The sequence below is a fragment of the Lampris incognitus genome, chromosome 20 (genome assembly GCF_029633865.1).
Source record: "Lampris incognitus isolate fLamInc1 chromosome 20, fLamInc1.hap2, whole genome shotgun sequence".
Lineage (NCBI taxonomy): Eukaryota > Metazoa > Chordata > Actinopteri > Lampriformes > Lampridae > Lampris > Lampris incognitus.
The window spans coordinates 17,383,226-17,402,857 of record NC_079230.1 but is presented as its reverse complement, the minus strand read 5'-3'; the positions used below and the strand labels follow the sequence as shown (position 1 = coordinate 17,402,857).

At 42.2% G+C, this 19,632-nt stretch overlaps 1 protein-coding gene across 1 annotated transcript in view; it reads left to right on the top strand.

The window, feature by feature from the left end:
* LOC130130616 (tenascin-N-like) overlaps positions 1 to 7,677 on the top strand; it is a 36,553-nt gene extending 28,876 nt beyond the window's left edge. The window contains exons 7-9 of the mRNA XM_056300360.1: positions 1,596 to 1,856; positions 6,021 to 6,281; positions 6,611 to 7,677. Of these exons, the coding sequence (XP_056156335.1) occupies positions 1,596 to 1,856; positions 6,021 to 6,281; positions 6,611 to 6,690 (602 nt within the window). The 3' untranslated portion in view covers positions 6,691 to 7,677. The remainder of the gene's footprint in view (positions 1 to 1,595; positions 1,857 to 6,020; positions 6,282 to 6,610) is intronic.
* The last annotated feature ends 11,955 nt before the right edge of the window (positions 7,678 to 19,632 follow it).

Genomic DNA, 19,632 nt, shown 5'->3' with positions numbered 1-19,632 from the left:
CACACAGCCACATATTTTTATTAATTTCAACTGTGTTTATCATGCTATGCTTACATCACTAGGTTCCAAGATGAGCTCAGCACTTACAGATGGTTTTTCCACCTTAGATATGTGGAAGAATTTTCCCACAGCAAAATAAATTCTATAAGTCAGCACTTATAGCGTGGAATAGTTAAGTTCGCTTTAATCTTGCAATTGTGGGCAAGAGAGACCAACAGCAAACAGTACTTATGATGGACTGGGTCCTCGAATGTGAAAGAGCAATTCTTTTTATACGGTGAGTAGCAATATACATAGGATGTAGTTTAAATTGACAAGGTTTTATCACTTTTGTGCACAATACCATGAAAGACTTATTGGCTCCAACAGCAAAGTGAAAATAATGTAAATCAATTAACATTAAATACCATTGGGTTTGGCCTGGGACATAGACCAGTGGTCTTTGCGTAAACAAGAGTAGTTAGCATATAGAAAGGGCAATCGACTCATGGGGTGAGAGAGGAAGACTCCTCCAAGGAGTAATTATCAAGGGACTGATAACTCAATAGGCTCAAATTAAGTAAGCACCTAGAGGTACTCAGAACCTTCCTATCTAAAAGAAAGCCCTTGATTATAACAAAAATGAAAAGATGGTAGCAAACTCATAAAACGGGAAAATGGTTTAGTAGCTCTTTAAACAATTTTAATGAGCTCCTTTGCTAAAGTTCATTTTGGCATAGCTCATCCAAGTTAAGGAAATAAGTATGCATCAACATAAATATTCAGTTTAGGTAAGGCCTGGAGTTCATTCTACGCTTTAGGAGCCTAATGAGAGACAAGTCTGGACATAGAGCCACAATAGTTGCTTTTGAGATTGCACAGAGTAGCCTCCTGAAAGCAGAATAAAGAGCGTGAGCAGGGGTGTAAAATGGATTTGCATCTAAGTTAATTGAGTCCCTTGAACTGAACTGCAAACAGTAAGGTTTTGACCTATTTTGGGCAGAGATGAGGAGCAAAGAAACAAAGAAAATGGTAGCACACACATAAAGGGAGGCTGGAAACTGAACGTGCAGTATCATGGATTCTTTGCAGTGCTTGGATTGCATGGGCTGGGACTCTCTTCTTCACCTTTCTTCTGCACTCCCCGTTACTTTGGACAGTTGACCCCAAGTATTACCTAGGATCTCGTGTTCTTTATAAATATTTCACCTATAAGTAAAACTTTTTAACAATAACAATGTTGGTGTTACTAGGAGATTCACTATAGGAAAAAATATTTTTTACAAATGTAAATTATTCAGCAATACAAATTTGCCAGTAACGACAGGCAAACTTATGAATGCGTATAAATCTGGTTTGGAGTGAGGGGTTATGGGAAGGAAGGAGGAAGCAGCAAGTGGAAGGGTGAGTTTTTTGTTTTTTTTTGGTGGGTGATCAGTCAAAATTTCTCACCTCTCCAAATTTGTCCACAGCAGCAGGTGGGATAGACTAAAAGATGCCAGGAAGTGGAGGAAGTCAAGAGTCTTATGGGTTGGAAAGATAGATGTTAAAGTCAGAGGATGACGGATGGTGTACCAACATTTTGTTTATTTATTTATTCATTCTATTGTTCACAGAGCCCAGCCATCCAGAAAAGATACAGGTATCTCAGGTCACAAGTGACTCAATCTCTTTGAGCTGGGACACACCGGCTGGTGAAGTGTGGGGTTATAACATAAGCTGTTCCTGTGGTGGGAAGACTCTCCAACAGATGACAACACACTCGAACAGTCAAACCTTCTCTGGCCTGACACCTGGAGTGGAGTATTGCTTCCATGTTTCCACACAACTGAATAACGGAATCCTGAGCAACGCTGCTGTGACCTCTGCACACACAAGTATGTTGATTTTTGACATGTTTTAATGAAAATAATTGTAATTAAAGCTGCAAACATTGATGAATGGGCCCTCACATCTCACAAGCATCTGAGGGAATTGCAGCCCTGATAATGCTAGTGGAGGTTGGTTGACACTATTCTGAATGTTCTGAATTATCAGACATAAGGCTTGACTTCCTGTTACCAGTCGGTGGTGCTACACAACTGTCATTAATGCAGCAATACATTTAGTGGAGGTTTCCTGATATGCATATGCATTTTCATGAATATCGGACATTGCACGAGGGTGTTACCACTTCCTGTGTCCACTATGTGGCACTAGAGAACACCCACTAATTACATATGTCATGCTGCTATATACCATGTGTAGACAACACTATGTAAATTTCATATAAATCGGACGTTTGTCATTTAAGGCTGACTTCCTTTTGCCAGTAGGTGGCACTATATTACTCACTTCCTGCTGCCAGGCCAGTAGGTGATGCTGCACAAGTGTGTCATTAAAGCAGCAATACATTTAGTGGAGATTGCCTGACATACATATGCAGTTTCATGAGTATTCAACGTTGCACGGAGTTGAATATTACTTCCTGTGTCCGCTATGTAGTGCTACAGAACACCCACTAATTCTACATTAGTTGCTGTATATCATGTGTAGACTATACTATGTACATTTCTAGTAAATCAGATGATGTTTCTCACATAAGGCTGACTTCCTGTTGTCAGTGGGGTGTCTGTGAATGTTCTCATTCATCCAGGTCATAGTTATCCAAAGGAATTGAATCAAGTGCAACTGGACTTGGTATATATCCGTGAAGACGTTTCGCCTCTCATCCAAGAGGCTTCATCAGTTTGTGCCTTTCTGACTAGACCAAGCTAGTCAGCCTAGTTATGTGTCTAGCTTGGTCTACTCAGAAAGGCATGAACTGATGAAGCCTCTTGGATGAGAGGTGAAACGTCTTCACGGATATATAACCAAGTCCAGTTGCACTTGATTCAATTCCTTTGGTTGTCAGTGGGGGTTTCACAGAATGGTCGACTAGTCGATTATCAGAACCACTAGTCAACCATGTGTATAGTTGTAAACAAAACGTTTATCTGTGGTTTTAGCACTGTGCAGTAAAAAAAGCAGTGGCAATGCATCTACAGCAGATATACAGCCGGGGGTGCTGTGATTCCAACATAGATTTGTTGGAACAATCCTTTTCTACGTTATGCCAATAAACAGAGTTTTTAAGGTATTTAGAGAAGGAAAGACTCCAGCTTATCCCTGTGTTTCAGTGTAACAAGTGACCATGTTAACTGCTTACTTTAGTGACAGCACCTGTTGGAAACATGAGCAGAACACGTCCTAAAAGCCTTTAATTGTACTTTAATCAATTTTAAATACACACTCATCCATGTTTAATAGCTACACTAACCATTTACGTAAGTTAAATTGTGCTCAGCAAGACTCATTCACCTCTTGTAACATTTCTTATAGTGTGGGAAACAAACCGTAGCTGGCAGGCAGCACAGCTGTATTTTATACCGTTATCCTCAATCGGAAAGTGACCCACATTCAATCATTTAAACTGTAACGTTATGTGACCTTCCTCATAAGACACCAGCTACTCTGCTAATCTACGTTTTCCCCCTTATTAAAAGTAACTTCAAGAAATGTGAATCCTTCTTGTTGGCAACACTGTTTAACTTGCATGATGTAGGACAAAAAGGACCAGATGAATATATATTATATTGAACATTCAATTTAAAATAATGTAAAGCTTTTCTGCCGTCACCGCGACAACCAAGGATGCGCTCGGCTGAAAGTCCCCAGAACACGGTCACACCTGCAAGTAAGCAGTCGCGTTGTTACTGCAGTCAAACAGTATCCCCAGCTCAGACAAGTTTCCTGGGGGTTGAGTCCAATCAGGTCGCGGCTCATTTGTGAACAGTGTCTCAAAGCCAATTGAGGACTCTATTTCATCTACCCCCAGGTTGGTCCCACCTACATTACTTAACCCTTTACTGGTTGTATTTGAGACATTTTAGATGAGAATTGATTGCTGTTATTGGGTGAAAAAATATATAATCTCCCGCGATTAGTCGACTACTCGACTACTTTTTTGGGAGTAGCCAATGACTACTAAAACACAGCAGTTGTTAATGCCCTAGTTGTCAGTGGGTGGCGCTATGACTTCGACTCAATATGGGTATGCAGATGTCTTCAGGCCTGGACTAGTCCAGCTTGTGAAATTTGGACGAGAATGGACGATGTAAAGTCAAGCTAAAAAAGCTACATCGTTCATGTAGAACATGCAAATGTTCCACATTGCCACGGCAATAGCATTCCACAAAGACTCAAGGGCTTCAAAATGTAACATTGTGAAGGTCTCCAGATATCCCCGACCAAATCGAGATGGATCCAGTTTACCTGCAAAATGGAGATCGTAAAGGTATAGCACCTGTAACTTCCTTTGCCCAGTAGGTGGCGCTTTAACTATGACGCAATAATGACGTGTTCAGGACTGGACTCTTATTAAGCATAAGCAATTTGGGGCAGATTGGACAAGTTACATTCGAATTACAACAACTTCTTGTTTCATCGCGAAACTTGCAAATTGATCGGCACACCACGTCAAGAGCATTCCACAAAAACTCAAAAGCTTTGCAATTTAGCATCACAAAGGTCTTTAGATGTCACAGACCAAATCTGAGTCACTCAGGGGAATTCTCCAGGAGGAGTTTGTTCAAGTACAATGCCTGGAAATGGCAAAACCTGCGCATAAAATTGCACAGTAAATTCAAAATTACTCACGTCCTGTTGGATTTAGGTTATGGCTCCAAGAGGCTTTTTTGTAAGTATTGAGATATTACATCTGCCTACCAAATTTTGTATATCCACATCAATTTTAAAGGTGGGGCTTTGACTCTGAATATTATTAGGGGTGCTATCAAGCCAATTTGCCCCCCCTCCCCCGGTCCAAGACCCATATCAGATATCAATGTTTGCCGCTACTGATACACATGCAAAGTTTTGTGAGTTTTTGAACACCCCTAGCACCTCAAAAATGAGTTTGAATATGAAAGAATAATCCCTACATATGCAATACTGCACAACACTCGGTGCTCAGGCCCTAATAATCATCCCTACAGATACAATAAGGCCTTTGCACCAATCGATGCTCAGGCCCTAAGTATCATCAACAGTTTTATTAACAGGGTTATCTACGGAATGTTCTAAACCTAATTTGTTAGAAATCTTCTTTCGGCTGATCCCATTGGGGGTTGCTACAGTGGATCATCCGTTTCCATCTCTTCCTGTCCTCTATATCTTCCTCTGTCATGCCAACGACGTGCATGTCCTCCCTCACCACATCCATAAACCTCCTCTTTGGCCTTCCTCTTTTCCTCTTGCCTGGCTGCTCCATCTTCAGCATCCTTCTCCCAATAATCAAGTTCGTGTTGAGTCAATGCATGCATGTTCCTGTGACACCACAGAGTGGTTCTCACGTATTCTCACAAGTTCCAAAATCAAGCAAAACACAATTTGCTGGCCCATATATGGTTTATAGAAAACTGCTCATTAGAGAAATCCTACTTGGATGAATTGTACAGAAGACATGATAGTAGTAGTGAAGCAGTGGTGTGGCAGCAGGCACCCCAACGATGTATTGTGGTTTGTTTAGAAACTGAGAGCTCAACAGAAATTATTATTTTACCATTATTTTTCTGTGCCATTGTAACAGATAATTTGTTTGTGTATGGGGAGGCACTTTTATGTTTTCAAATCCACCGAGGATTGAATCCTTCTCGTTTTCCGCATCGCAGTTGATCTAAAATCACTCTGCCCTGATGGATTGACTGACAGATGGAAGACAGTGATAATGTTAATGCAGTCTCAGACTGAATTATACAATCAATTTTGCCAGAGAACAGCATCCTAGTGAAAATTATCAATTGCAAACAGGGGGAGGCTCTATTTCACTTTTCACATTTGGGTATCCATTTGAATGTTGTATTTGAATTCTGAATTTGCCCTTTGCAACCCGAAACTGTACAAATAAACAAAAAACAATACAATTTGACATGTCATCTTGACTACTCTAAAATGCAGTTATGCCTATTGGGCAATGCACTTGAATCTCCTGTTTTGAAAGCTTTTTATTTTACTGTTCACAGAACCCAATCCTCCAGAAAAGATACAGGTATCTCAGGTCACAAGTGACTCAATCTCTCTGAGCTGGGACACACCAGCTGGTGATGTGTGGGATTATAGTGTGAGCTGTTCCTGTGGTGAGAAGACTGTCCAAGAGATGACAACACACTCAAACAGTCATATGTTCTCCGGCCTGACACCAGGAGTGGAGTATTGCTTCCATGTTTCCACACAGCTGAAGAACGGAATCCTAAGCAAGTCTGCTGTGACCTCTGCACAAACAAGTAAGTTAATAATAATACTAATAATGATAATAATTATGATGGTAATAATAATCATAATGAACAAGGATAAATTGGGCCAGTGGTTTATTTAAGAAGTTATTTAAACTCGTTTTGAATGACACAGCTGAAGTTCATTTTGTAATAAGTCATCACGAGTTAACAGAGGACAAGTGTGCATCAGTACCTAAATGGAATTTGTTTAGAGGTTTGCTTCGATACATAGTGCTGTTGAACAGTGGGTGAGCTTTGAGTTTAGCAAAAAAAAAAAGCATGATTTTGGAGTGTGGAATGACAATGTGTGTTAATCAGCATTATCTTCATAACCACAGAAACTACCATGGAGAAGCTGATAGAAGACGTAACAACACAACAGGCTTCCACTGGGCAGTGTTCCTCAGATCCAGCATAAGACGACTATTGCTGATGAATCTGCTAAATGTCACTCAGATCTCCCCTGGTGTTTTCTAAAGAGATTAAAAGTATGTTATGTAACAGCTAAGGATGTGAGGTTTGCACCAGTATCTGTGTAAACACATGATGCTTCCATGTAAAGTACACATTTATATCTAGATACTATGTTCAAATCTAAATTCATGTGACTTGATAAGACCTTTAGCTGTTGTCAAAACTCTCATTTCCCTGCTTAAATTATTTCCTACAGCAAGAAATAATGTTGAAAATATAGCTTTGTGCTTTTTTATAGTGACACACATCAATCCATGCTTATGCTCTGGGTCACAAAAGACACTGTAAAAAAAAAAGTACAGTTCAAATACAATGAGAGGGACTTTTAACAAATGAGATCACACAATGGCTCAGCAAATGGCTGACAGCATCATTACAATTTACAGTTTGTCTGTGGCATTGTGCAAGCAAAACACAGTTACCAGGCCAGTTAAGTCCTGGAGATCCTACACCTGACGGATGAGAGGCTGGTTAACAATATAGATTGTCAGCTAGATGTCCCCTTGATGTTTCTCTGAAAAAAACACATTTGTTGAATGGCAACTAGAGAGCTTCAGAAAATGGATGCAGATGTCATACAAAAAAAATCCTCTCGAATGTCTCAATAAAAACAAAAGCAAGTACTGTACTGATTTTAAGGATCTTCTCCACAAATGTGACCAGTGTCAAAAGAAAGCAAAGGAATTCTCAAAACTCTGTCTGAGGCCTACAGTGGAGGCTTATGTTTCCAGTTCAGGTAAAAAGTCAGCAAAATATACTACTGTAGTGGTTATAGGGATACATAATTCCCCTTATTGAGCTAGTAGGAACGTCGGTTTACAGCTGCTGTTTTTTTGGTTCGGGTTTACTGTGATACACTTCCGCTGCGCGGGTTTTTTGGGTTGTTGTTGTAATGGTGAAGGAATAAATGGTGCACGTTGTGTAACCGAAAGAGAAAGTTGTCACGACTCCTGCTTGAGCTCCTCTACAGTACATTTTTCCAGTACTTCATTCACTAAGGGACTTTTTCTCAGAATTCAGATTAGAGAATTACTTGAGCTATATTGGCTCACATGAAGATTTTGTAAAGAAATTGATTTTTGACCACCAAACTAAAATCTTCCCAAAATCACCATACAAAAGAAGCACCAATCATAACAATGAGGCTATCAACAAGGTCCAAGTGAACAACAGTACCAATTTGGTAGAATTTGTTGAGCATATTAGCAAGGAATTTAAACTAGTCATTCCAAAGGATTATATAGTAGCTTTCAACTTCTTGAACAATGCCAACCAGGAACATTTTGTTCAATAGCATCTGTGGAAGAAATTAAAAAAAAAATGAAATGAGCTTTAGGTGAGCAATTCAAATTACGAGTAATAAAAAAGAGATTTGAAGAACTTGATATGAATCCCCATAATGAGCTATTCAAAAAAGTGATTGGATGTGGAAAACATGGTGGCGCAGTGGTTAGCGTGGTCACCTCACAGCAAGAAGGTCCTGGGTTCGAACCCCGGGGTTGTCCAACTTTGGAGGTCATCCCAGGTCATCCTCTGTGTGGAGTTTGCATGTTCTCTCTGTGTCTGCGTGGGTTTCCACCGGGTGCTCCGGTTTCCTCCCACAGTCCAAAAACATGTAGGTCAGGTGAATTGGCCATGCTAAATTGTTCCTAGGTGTGAATGTGTTGGCCCTGTGATGGACTGGTGGCCTGTCCAGGGTGTCTCCCCACCTGCCGCCCAGTGACTGCTGGGATAGGTTCCAGCATCCCAGCGATCCCAATTGGCATAAGCAGCTTGGATAATAGATGGATGGATGTGGAAAACAGTGTCCATTCTACAAAGCACCTTGTGAGGCAGGAGGAGAAGCCCATACTAAACATTGTGCCTCTAAATATAGACCAGAGGGTCTGGTAAAAACAGGGGGAGTTGGTCACAGAAATTGGTCACTGATATGTTCTTCTTCCCTAGAGACCTTAAGGAAGGTCTCTAGGGTCTCCAGAGGGATCTCCATCACACTGTGGCCAGTCACTTCATTCAGTGCATAGCCCCGTAGGTAGGGAACCTAGGGTGAATGCAGTTGACCTTCACTGAATCCCTCTGTACACAATAATCCCAAGGAAAGACTTTGCACTCTTTCTTCTTTACCCGTTTATAACCATCCTTGCTATAAGTTCAAGTTCAAGTTGAACTTTATTGTCATATGCATTTAGAACACAATAAAATTCGTTTGCTCTGGCTCTCTCTACATTAACACAAGGGACACAGGGACAAAGTACACAAGGACACACCACCCCAATTGGGGCAACTGGTTCTGCTGCAGCAGCAAAAAAAACACACAGGGCGAGGTACACGAGATAAAGACCATGTATACATAACCACACATATAATAATAATACAAAAAAAAACACATAAATACAGGAGTAAAAGGTGAACACATGAAACAGGCATGGTTGGAGATGTGCTGATGCAACTCGTACTTTACAGAGTAGTGCAGTGAAATAGCAGAGGGTATGAAAGAGTCTTTATATCTGTTAGTTTTGACTGATGGCTGTGTGAGGTGGGAATCAGAGGCGGAAACTCAAATTCTAAGTGCAGGTGGTGGGTGGGTACTGACAGATATAGTGGAGTCTGCTTTCTTTATCCACTGTCTGTTGTAGAGTTCAGATACACTTTTCTGCTGAGTGCCAATAATTTAGGATTTGTTTCTGTAATGCCAGATGGGATTTTTCTCAAAACTGACTTTTTGGACAAGATAAGCATTTACACCTTTATTCTAAAACATATACCCATATGAAGAAATTCTCCTCTCAGCCTGAGACACAAGATAATATGCCAATGAAAATGCCTGGCCTGGTGTCCTATTAGCGTGGCAGTCTATTCCGTTGCCTACCAACACGGGGATCTGTGGTTCAAATCCCCTTGTAACCTCCGGCTTGGTCGGGCGTCCCTACAGCCACAATTGGCTGTGTCTGCGGGAGGGAAGCCGGATGTGGGTATGTGTCCTGGTCGCTGCACTAGCACCTCCTCTGGTCGGTCGGGGGGGCCTGTACAGAGGGGAGGGGGAACTGGGGGGAGTAGCGTGATCCTCCCACGCACTACATCCCCCCCCCTGGTGAAACTCCTCACTGTCAGGTGAAAAGAAATGGCTGATAACTCCACACGTATCGGGGGAGGCATGTGGTAGTCTGCAGCCGTCCCCGGATCGGCAGAGGGGGTGGAGCAGCGACCGGGACAGCTCAGAAGAGTGGGGTAATTGGCCAGATACAACTGGGGAGAGAAAAAAAAAGGGGGGGGGATAATAGTAATAATAGTAATAATAAAAAGAAAATGCCTGGCCATGTATTATTAGAAGACTTCGATTGATTCTACGTTTAGTTCATTGTTTCCTTGTCAAAGGGAAGACTGCAGTAACACGAAGTGTAGTGCAGTTTGCCAGGCCTGATACTAAACTGTAACTGTTGAAGACACAACCTGATCTGATAGAGCTAGACAAGACTGAATTGAGGACAAAGTCCTCTCTCAAAGGAGGTCAGGTCACTGATTTTATTACATCGTAAAATAATAAAATCACTCAAATATGTGGGAAAGAGTCTGCTTGACAACAACACTGAATTGAGACATTAAATGCATTCCCTATTTAACAAGTCGTATTACCTTAAAGGTCATTCAGAAGGGTATAGTATATAATTACCACAATGTTACTCATGTGAAGATAAAGTCAGAGGTAATAAATGCATCTTTTTTTTCAAAATATACCAAAACATCCTGAAGACACAGAGTACAAATTTTAACTCTTCAATCCAAGAGAGCAGAATGTTAATCTTTTCTAAATAATGAATGATTGTTGTAGATTTTCTCTCACCCTTTCCACAATAATCTCTCCAGACACAAAACATATAAATAAACAAAACAAAAAAAAAGAAAAAGGGGGGTGGTTTCTGGCCCATATTTGGGACATTTTTTGTTCTGGACTTACCTCAAAATATCTTCGGCCCATCATTGTCTCAATGTATGTATGTATGTATGTATGTATGTATGTATGTATGTATGTATGTATGTATGTATGTATGTATGTATGTATGTATGTATGTATGTATGTATAAAATGAAATCTCCCTCAACCTTTTTTGGGTGGTGTATGTCTTCCTCAAGCTCCTCTACCAGAGGCCTGGGAGTTTAAGGGTGCTCCTCAGTATCTTTGATGGTCCTAGGACTGCACTCTTCTGGACAGAGACTTCAGATGTTGTTCCTGGTATGCGATGGAGCAACTCTCCCAGTTTGGGGGGTCACAGCCCCTAGTGCTCCCATTACCACTGTGACTACTGTGGATTTCACCATCCACATGCAGTCTAGTTCTTCCCTCAGCCCTTGGTATTTCTCCAGCTTCCTATCCTTTTTCTTCCTGATGTTGCCATCGCTCAGGTTTGTTACATCGATCACTACTGTTGTCTTCTGTTCGTTGTTGACCACCACAATGTGTGGTCGGTTAGCCTGTACCTGCTTGTCAGTCTGGAACCTTAAGTCCCACAGGCTCTTAGCTCTGCCATTCACAATCACCTTTGGCAGTGTCTCCCATTTGGACTTGGGGACTTCCAGTCCATATTCAGTACAGATGTTCCTGTATACTATCCCAGCCACTTGGTTATGGCTTTCAGTGTACGCTTTCCCAGCTAGCATTTTACACCCTGCTACTAAGTGCTGGACTGTCTCAGGGGTATCTTTGCACAGTCTGCATCTTGGGTCTTGTCTGATGTGGTAGACCCCTGCCTCAACCGATCTGGTTCTGAGTGTCTGTTCTTGTGCTGCTACGATCAGAGCCTCTGTGCTGCCCTTCAGTCCAGCCTTTTCTAGGTGCTGGTAGGATGACGTCTTTTATCTGTTGATGGTACGTCCCATGGAGGGGCTTGATCTTCCATGATACCTCCTCTTCTTCTTCCTTCACACTCTCTGTCTTCTGGACAGAGGACAACATCCATTCCATATTGTCCGTCTTGGGAGAGAGACCCCTCCCCTGTTGCGCCCCCTAAGGTTTCTTCCTATTTTTTTCTCCCTGTTCAAGGGCTTTTTTTTTATAGGGATTTGTTCCTTATCTGATGCAAGGGTCGAAGGACAGGATGTTTTATTGCTGTAAAGCCCACTGAGGCAAATTTGTAATTTGTTGTAATGGGCTATACAAATAAAATTGACTTGATTTGACTTCTGCTGCCTGAGGTACTCAGCAGTTCGTCGTGGGGGGCCCTCTTTCTGATGTACTCATGGATGTTCCTTGTTTCATCCTGGATTGTGTCTTTGACACTCACTAACCCTCGGCCCCCATCTTTTCACTTATTGTATAATCTCAGGCTGTTAGGCTTTGGGTGGAACCATCCATGCATTGTGAGGAGTTTCTAGGTGCTGATATCTGTGGTCTTATCTCCTCCTTTGGCCAGCTTATCATTCCAGCTGGGTTACTGATGACTGGTAGGGCATATGTGTTTATGTTTTGGATCTTATTCTTGCCATTGATCTGGCTTCTCAGGACCTGCCTCACTGTCTGGAGGTATTTGACTGTAGCCGACCTAGTTGCTATTTCCTCATGGTTTCCATTTGCCTGTGGAATACCCAGGTACAATATATATATATATATATATATATATATATATATATAAAAAATCCAGTGAGTCAAGTAAATTCTTTATGAGACAGTACAAGCCTGTTTCATGCCATAAGCAATCATCAGCTGCTAATGACATTAGCAGCTTTTGATTTTATATATATATACTTTTCTCATCCCCATTAATCACTGCCTCAGCAGCGACTATTCTTCCTGGGGTCACACACACACACACACACACACACACACACACACACACACACACACACGCTGGCTTCAGAAAGTGATAAAACCCCTTCACTTTTTACACACATTATTGTGTTTTAGATTCAGTTTTAAATTGATAAAATTGCAATTTTTGTCCATCAGCTACACTCAATAACCTATACTGACAAAGTGAAACGTGAAAACTTGTTTTCAGACATTTTTGCACATTTATTAAAAATCAAAAAGTGAAATCTCTCATTTACGTAAGTATTCAGATCCTTTGCTTTGGTACTCTAAATTGTGGTCAGGTGCATCCTGATTGCTTTAATTATACTTGAGATGTATCTAGAGCTTGATTGGAGTCCATCTGTGGCAAATTGAATTGATTGGACAGTTAAGAAGGCACACACACCTGTGTATATAAGCTCCCACAATTCACACTGCATGTCAGGCCAAAAACCAAACCATGAAGTCCAAGGAACTCTCTGTAGATCTCTGTGTAATGAAAATATCATGATTAAAAAATAACTTTTTGCTTCCGGGTAGCATAGCGGTCTATTCCGTTGCCTACCAACACAGGGATCGTAGGTTCGAATCCCCGTGTTATCTCCGGCTTGGTCAGGCCTCCTTACAGACACAATTGGCCGTGTCTGCGGGTGGGAAGCCGGATGTGGGTATGTGTCCTGGTCGCTGCACTAGCGCCTCCTCTGGTCGGTAGGGGCGCCTGTTCAGGGGGGGAGGTGGAACTGGGGAGAATAGCGTGATCCTCAAATGCTCTACATCCCCCCCCTGGTGAAACTCCTCACTGTCTGGCGAAAAGAAGCGGCTGGCGACTCCACGTGTCTCAGAGGCGGCATGTGGTATTCTGCAGCCCTCCCCGGATCAGCAGAAGGGGCGGAGCAGCGACCGGGACGGCTCGGAAGACTTGGGTAATTGGCCAAGTACAATTCGGAGAAAGGGGGGGGGGGTCAAAAAGAAAAGAAAAAGTCAACCTTTGAACTTTGTCCCCTGTCTTTGTGTCCAGATGAATGTCCTTGTTAACAAAAGGATTGAAAAATCTCCCAGTCACAGGTATAGTTGCAAACTGTGAACAATCCTTTTTATACTATATATAACTGTAAAAGGTGTAATTTCAAATCTTTAGACAGATCTGTAAGAAAAATAAAAACATCAGGTAAATTTTCACCACCTCAGATGAATATTTCACTCTTCATCAGCCTTCTCTCCGTGGGCCCTGTTTTCTTGAAACTGGTTGCAAGCGCAAACGCGTTTAGTGTAGCACACTGGCACTCATGGACATGTTAAAATATATTTATTTGTAATTCGATGACCAGAGATGAAAGCGCAACCCCAGTGCAGTACAGCACAGTTTACAAAGATGCTGGATTAGGATGAATAAATTGTCAACTAGTGGAGTCAGGGTGAGTTACGCCTTGTGCCAATCAAATCAGCTCTTCTCATACTCTTTAAGTGTGCTTTAATGTCATTCTCCTGATGGTTGAAGAGAGAGGTACATTGTTTGCATTCCTCCTCCCAATAGACTTTCCACTGAAAAGGAAGCCTTCGTCAGAGTTCTTGTTATCTTCTTGTAACTGGAGGCCTACTTTGCAGCAGACAGAATACTGTTTGAGCTGGAAATTCTTGTGCACAGAAGCTGCCTTTAAGCAGGTAAGGTAGATACGTTTCAATTTTTAATGTCAAAATCAGGTAAAAAGAATAAAAAATAAGAAAGCAAAATGTTCCATTGTGGATACCTTGTTGCTACTGACTGTAAATGGGTAATGTACTTTCCAACAACTCAAGAGATTTATTCCTGCATCAGTGTTTCAACCACAATTACCAATTTAACTCGAAAACGCTAACGTAGTTGAAGCTGGTGCAGAAATAAATCCTTATCTTAGCAGGTGCATGTTGGGGTATTTCAACTTCCGGCAACCAACATTTCAAGAGATATAAGTCTTAAAGACCAACTATAGCCCCAGGTCTAAAGAGGAGAGGAAGCATCCTCAACTTCTGACAGCTTCTGAAGCCGTATAAAGATTATGATATGTAATTCATCCATGGTCGTTATATAAGAATAAACAAAATGGTGATTATTTTTTTCCCAAATGTGCTAAAACATCCCTTTTGCAAAAAATACAAAGGCCACAATTGTTGTTTTTTTGTTTTTTTTACTATTGAATCCAAAACAGCAGCCAGAGAGAACTGCTAGATCACATGCACAGCAAAAACTTAAAAGGAATATTTCACTGTTTTTCACCCCTCTCTCCATAGGCCCTATTTTTGTGAAACTGGCCAAGAGTGCAAATCCAAGTGTAAGCACACTGGTGCTCATGGGCATGTTCAATACATTTTTGTTAAGTCAGTGACTAGAGACAAAAGTGCAACCCCAGCGCAGTGCGGCACAGTTTTGATTTTAATTAGGATGAATAAATGATCTACTGGTGGAGTCTGTGTTGGTTACAACTCGTGTCAATTATATTAGTTCCTCTCATACTCTTTAAATGTGCTGTATTGTCATTTTTCTGGTGGATGAAGTAGGCCTGGGTGATAAGACGATAGCGATATGTACCAGCAATAGACACTTCATCAATAGCGATACGAAAATTCAATAGAATATTAGATAGTTTCTCTTAAATGCATTAAATGCAAACTGCTATGAAAGAACATGCCCCTTCCCTAGCTCATACAGCCCATCATATCCCTTGATAATGGAAAGTGCTATGCGTGACATGCAAACAACCAATGATTTAACTTGTATGTTGTCCGGTTGCACCATCAACATGTGACACAACAACAGAAATAGCCTGGAGTGCCCCGAAGTTAATTATCATATTTGTACAATAATGTTGCCTTCTGTACGATCAATAATGCCAAAAGTACCATCTACTACTACTACTACTACTACTTTTGGCTGCTCCCGTTAGGGGTCGCCACAGTGACCATATCCATCTCTTCCCGTCCTCTACATCTTCCTCTGTCACACCAGCCACCTGCATGTCCTCCCTCACCACATCCATAAACCTCCTCTTTGGCCTTCCTCTTTTCCTCTTCCCTGGCAGCTCCATATTCAGCATCCTTCCCCCAATATACCCAGCATCTCTCCTCCACACATGTCTAAGCCATCTCATTCTTGCCTCTCTTGCTTTGTCTCCAAACTGTCCAACCTGAGCTGTCCCTCTAATATACTCATTCCTAATCCTGTCCTTCTTCATCACTCCCAATGAAAATCTTAGCATCTTCAACTCTGCCACCTCCAGCTCCACCTCCTGTCTTTTCATCAGTGCTACTGTCTCCAAACCATATAACATAGCTGGTCTCACGACCGTCTTGTAAACCTTCCCTTTAACTCTTGCTGGTACCCTTCTGTCACAAATCACTTCAGACAGTCTTCACCACCCACTCCACCCTGTCTGCACTCTCTTCTTCACCTCTCTTCTGCACTCCCCGTTACTTTGTACAGTTGACCCCAAGTATTTAAACTCATATGCCTTCGTCACCTCTGCTCCTTGCATCCTCACCATTCCACTGCACTTCCTCTCAATTCATGCATATATATTCCATCTTGCTCCTACTGCCTTTCATTCCTTTCTTCTCCAGTGCATACCTCCACCTCTTCAGGCTTCCTCCTCAACCTGCAGCCTACTCTTGCTACAGATCACGACGTCATCTGCAAACATCATAGTCCTCGAAGACTCCTGCCTGATCTCGTCCATCAACCTGTCCATCACCATTGCAAACAAGAAAGGGCTCAGAGCCGATCCTTGGTGTAATCCCACCTTCATCTTGAACCCATCTGTCTTTCCAACCACACACCTCACCACTGTCACACTTCCCTCATACATATTCTGCACCACTCCTACATACTTCTCTGCAAATGCCAACTTCCTCATACAATACCACACCTCCTCTCTCGGCACCCTGTCATATGCTTTCTCTAAATCAACAAAGACACAATGTCACTCCTTCTAACCTTCTCTATACTTCTCAATCACCATTCTCAAAGCAAACATCACATCTGTAGTGCTCTTTCGTGGCATGAAACCATACTGCTGCTCACTAATCATCACCTCTCCTCTTAACCTAGCTTCTATTACTCTTTCCCATATCTTCATGCTGTGGCTGATCAACTTTATACCTCTGTAGTTGCTACAGTTCTGCACATCACCCTTGTTCTTGAAAACCGTGATCAGTATACTTCCTCTCCATTCCTCTTGCATCCTCTCACTTTCCAAGATTGTGTTAAACAATCTAGTTAAAAACTCCACTGTCATCTCTCCTAAACATCTCCTTTCTACTCTTCATCCTTTTCATAGCTGCCCCCACGTCCTCCTTGCTAATCCACCACACTTCCTGATTCACTATCCCCACATCATCCAACCTTCTCTCTCTCTCTTATTTTCGTCATTCATCAGCCTCTCAAAGTACTAATTCCACCTTCTCAACACACTCTCCTCCCTTATTAGTACATTTCCATCTCTATCCTTGATTGCCCTAACCTGCTGCACATCCTTCCCATTTCGGTCCCTCTGTCTAGCCAATTGGTGCAAGTCCTTTTCTCCTTTCTTAGTGTCTAACCTTTCATACAACTCACCATACGCCTTTGCCTTTGCTACCTCTTTCTTCTCTTTATACCTCTTCTCCTTGTATTTCTGTCACCTTTCTTCATCTCTCTATCTCACTTCTTTGCCAGCCTCTTCCTCTGTAAACTTTCCTGTACTCCCTCGTTCCACTACCAAGTTTCCTTGTCTTCCTTCCTCTGTCCAGATGACAAACCAAGTACCTTCCTAGCTGTCTCCCTCACTATTTCTGCAGTGCCTGCCCAACCATACAGCAACTCTTCACTACCACCCAGTGCCTGTCTTAACTCCTCCCTGAACTCCACTTAACAGTCTTCCTTCTTCAACTTCCACCATTTGATCCTCGGCTCTGCCTTCACCCTCTTCCTCCTCTTGATCTCCAAAGTCATCCTAAAGACCACCATTCGATGCTTCCTTACTACATTCTCCCCTGTCACCACCTTGCAGTCTCCAATTCCCTTCAGATCGCACCTCCTGCATAAGATATAGTCCACCTGTGTGCACTTTCCTCCACTCTTATACGTCACCCAGTGTTCCTCGCTTTTCTTGAAATATGTATTCACCACAGCCATTTCCACCCTTTTCATGAACTCCACCACCATCTGTCCCTCTACATTTCTCTCCTTGGCACCATACCTACCCAACACCTCCTCATCACCTCTGTTCCCTTCACCAACATGCCCATTGAGGTCGGCTCCGATCACCACTCTCTCCTCCTTGTGTACCCTCTCCACCACTTCATCCAACTCACTACAGTTCTTTTCCATCTCACACCCACCTTATGGGGCATATGCACTGATAACACTCATCAACACACCTTCGACTTCCAACTTTATACTCGTCACTCTGACCGCACCTTTGCAGTCTTCCCCAATCGATTAGATTTGCTGAAACTTTGGACTGTTTAAAGCGGCTTCTAAAAACCCATCTTTTCAGGCAAGCCTTTTTATAGATCCCCACCCCTGTGTTATATTCTAGTTCAACCACTAGGTGAAGCACAGGGCTACTTAGCAAGGAAGTCAGAACACTCTAGGCCAGCGAAGAGTAAGATCATGCCCTGTATGTGTTTGCCGGTTACCAAAGTGAACATATTCCTAGTTTACCCATTACCTTGGTGTCACTATTTCATTCTTTGAGGTTATTACACCCTGCCTTCTGTTTTGGCTTGTTTTTAGCGTGGTCTGTTATTTACAGTGCCATGTCTTATATTCATTCAATTTATTTTATGTATTTATTCGTATTTTGTGCATTGAGTGTAACACACCTTGTAACAGTGTTTTTACAAGTGCTATATAAATAAAATTTTGCTTGCTTGCTTGCTGTGTCCAACACTCTCTTCACCTCGAACACACTCTAGACATACTCTTCCTTCAGAATTACCCCATTTCTCCTCCCATCCGCACCATGGTAGAAGAGTTTGAACCCACCTCTGATGCTCCTGGCCTTACTCTCCTTCCACCTAGTCTATTGCACACACGGTATATCTACCTTCCTTCTCTCCATCATATCAGCCAACTCTCTCCCTCCCTTTACCAATCATAGTGCCAACATTCAAAGTTCTGACTTTCGCCTCCACAATCCTACCCTTCTTCCTCTCCCGCTGCCTCTGGACATGCCTTCCCGCTTTCCTTCTTTGCCCAACAGTAGCATAGTTTCCACCAGCACCCTGCTGGCCAACAGTACCGGTGGTGGTTATTGGTAACCTGGGCCTCGACCGACCCAGCATGGAAATCTGATTTATGGTCCGCATATTTGATTTTTCAAAAGTTTTACGCCAGATGCCCTTCCTGACACAACACCACTCCCCATTTATCTGGGCTTGGGACTGGCACGAAGAATGTACTGGCTTGTGCATCCTCAGTGGCTGGACTCCAATGCCTATTTATTGGGTATAGATTTTGTTGGGTATACAGTTAAACTTTATTCTCATGTTGCTGCGTCTGCCATGTGTGTGTGTGTGTGTGTGTGTGTGTGTGTGTGTGTGGTTTAGGTGGCCGCCATGCCAGGCTATGTTCAAGTGTCATTTTTAACATTATGGAGCATGTTGGCCAGTGTACCTCTTAATTAAATAAAAATAATAATAATGATGCTGTTGCATCTGTCAGTTGTGTGTGTGTGTGTGTGTGTGTGTGTGTGTGTGTGTGTGTGTGTGTGTGTGTGTGTGTGTGTGTGTGTGTGTGTGTGTGTGTGTGTGTGTGTGTGTGTGTGTGTGTGTGAATATATGGCCCCCTTGCAAGGCTATGCGACGCTGTTAACATTTGTCTTGGTGCCTGTAACATTACCTCAGCTGATGTATAAGGCTTGGATGAATAAACTGTGGGGCATACAGGCACGTGTATTTGTAATGGCCCATTTTAGTTAACATATGCAAACCTATTAAGTATGATTGGTCTTGGACGGGCTAGGCCAACCTGATTTTCTCTGTGCCCACCCACGATGTGATTTCTGCCTAAGCAGTTGGTTTGTGATTAAATTAGAATCTTCTGCCGCCCCTTAAAGTCTTTATGCCACCCTATTGCCACCCCACG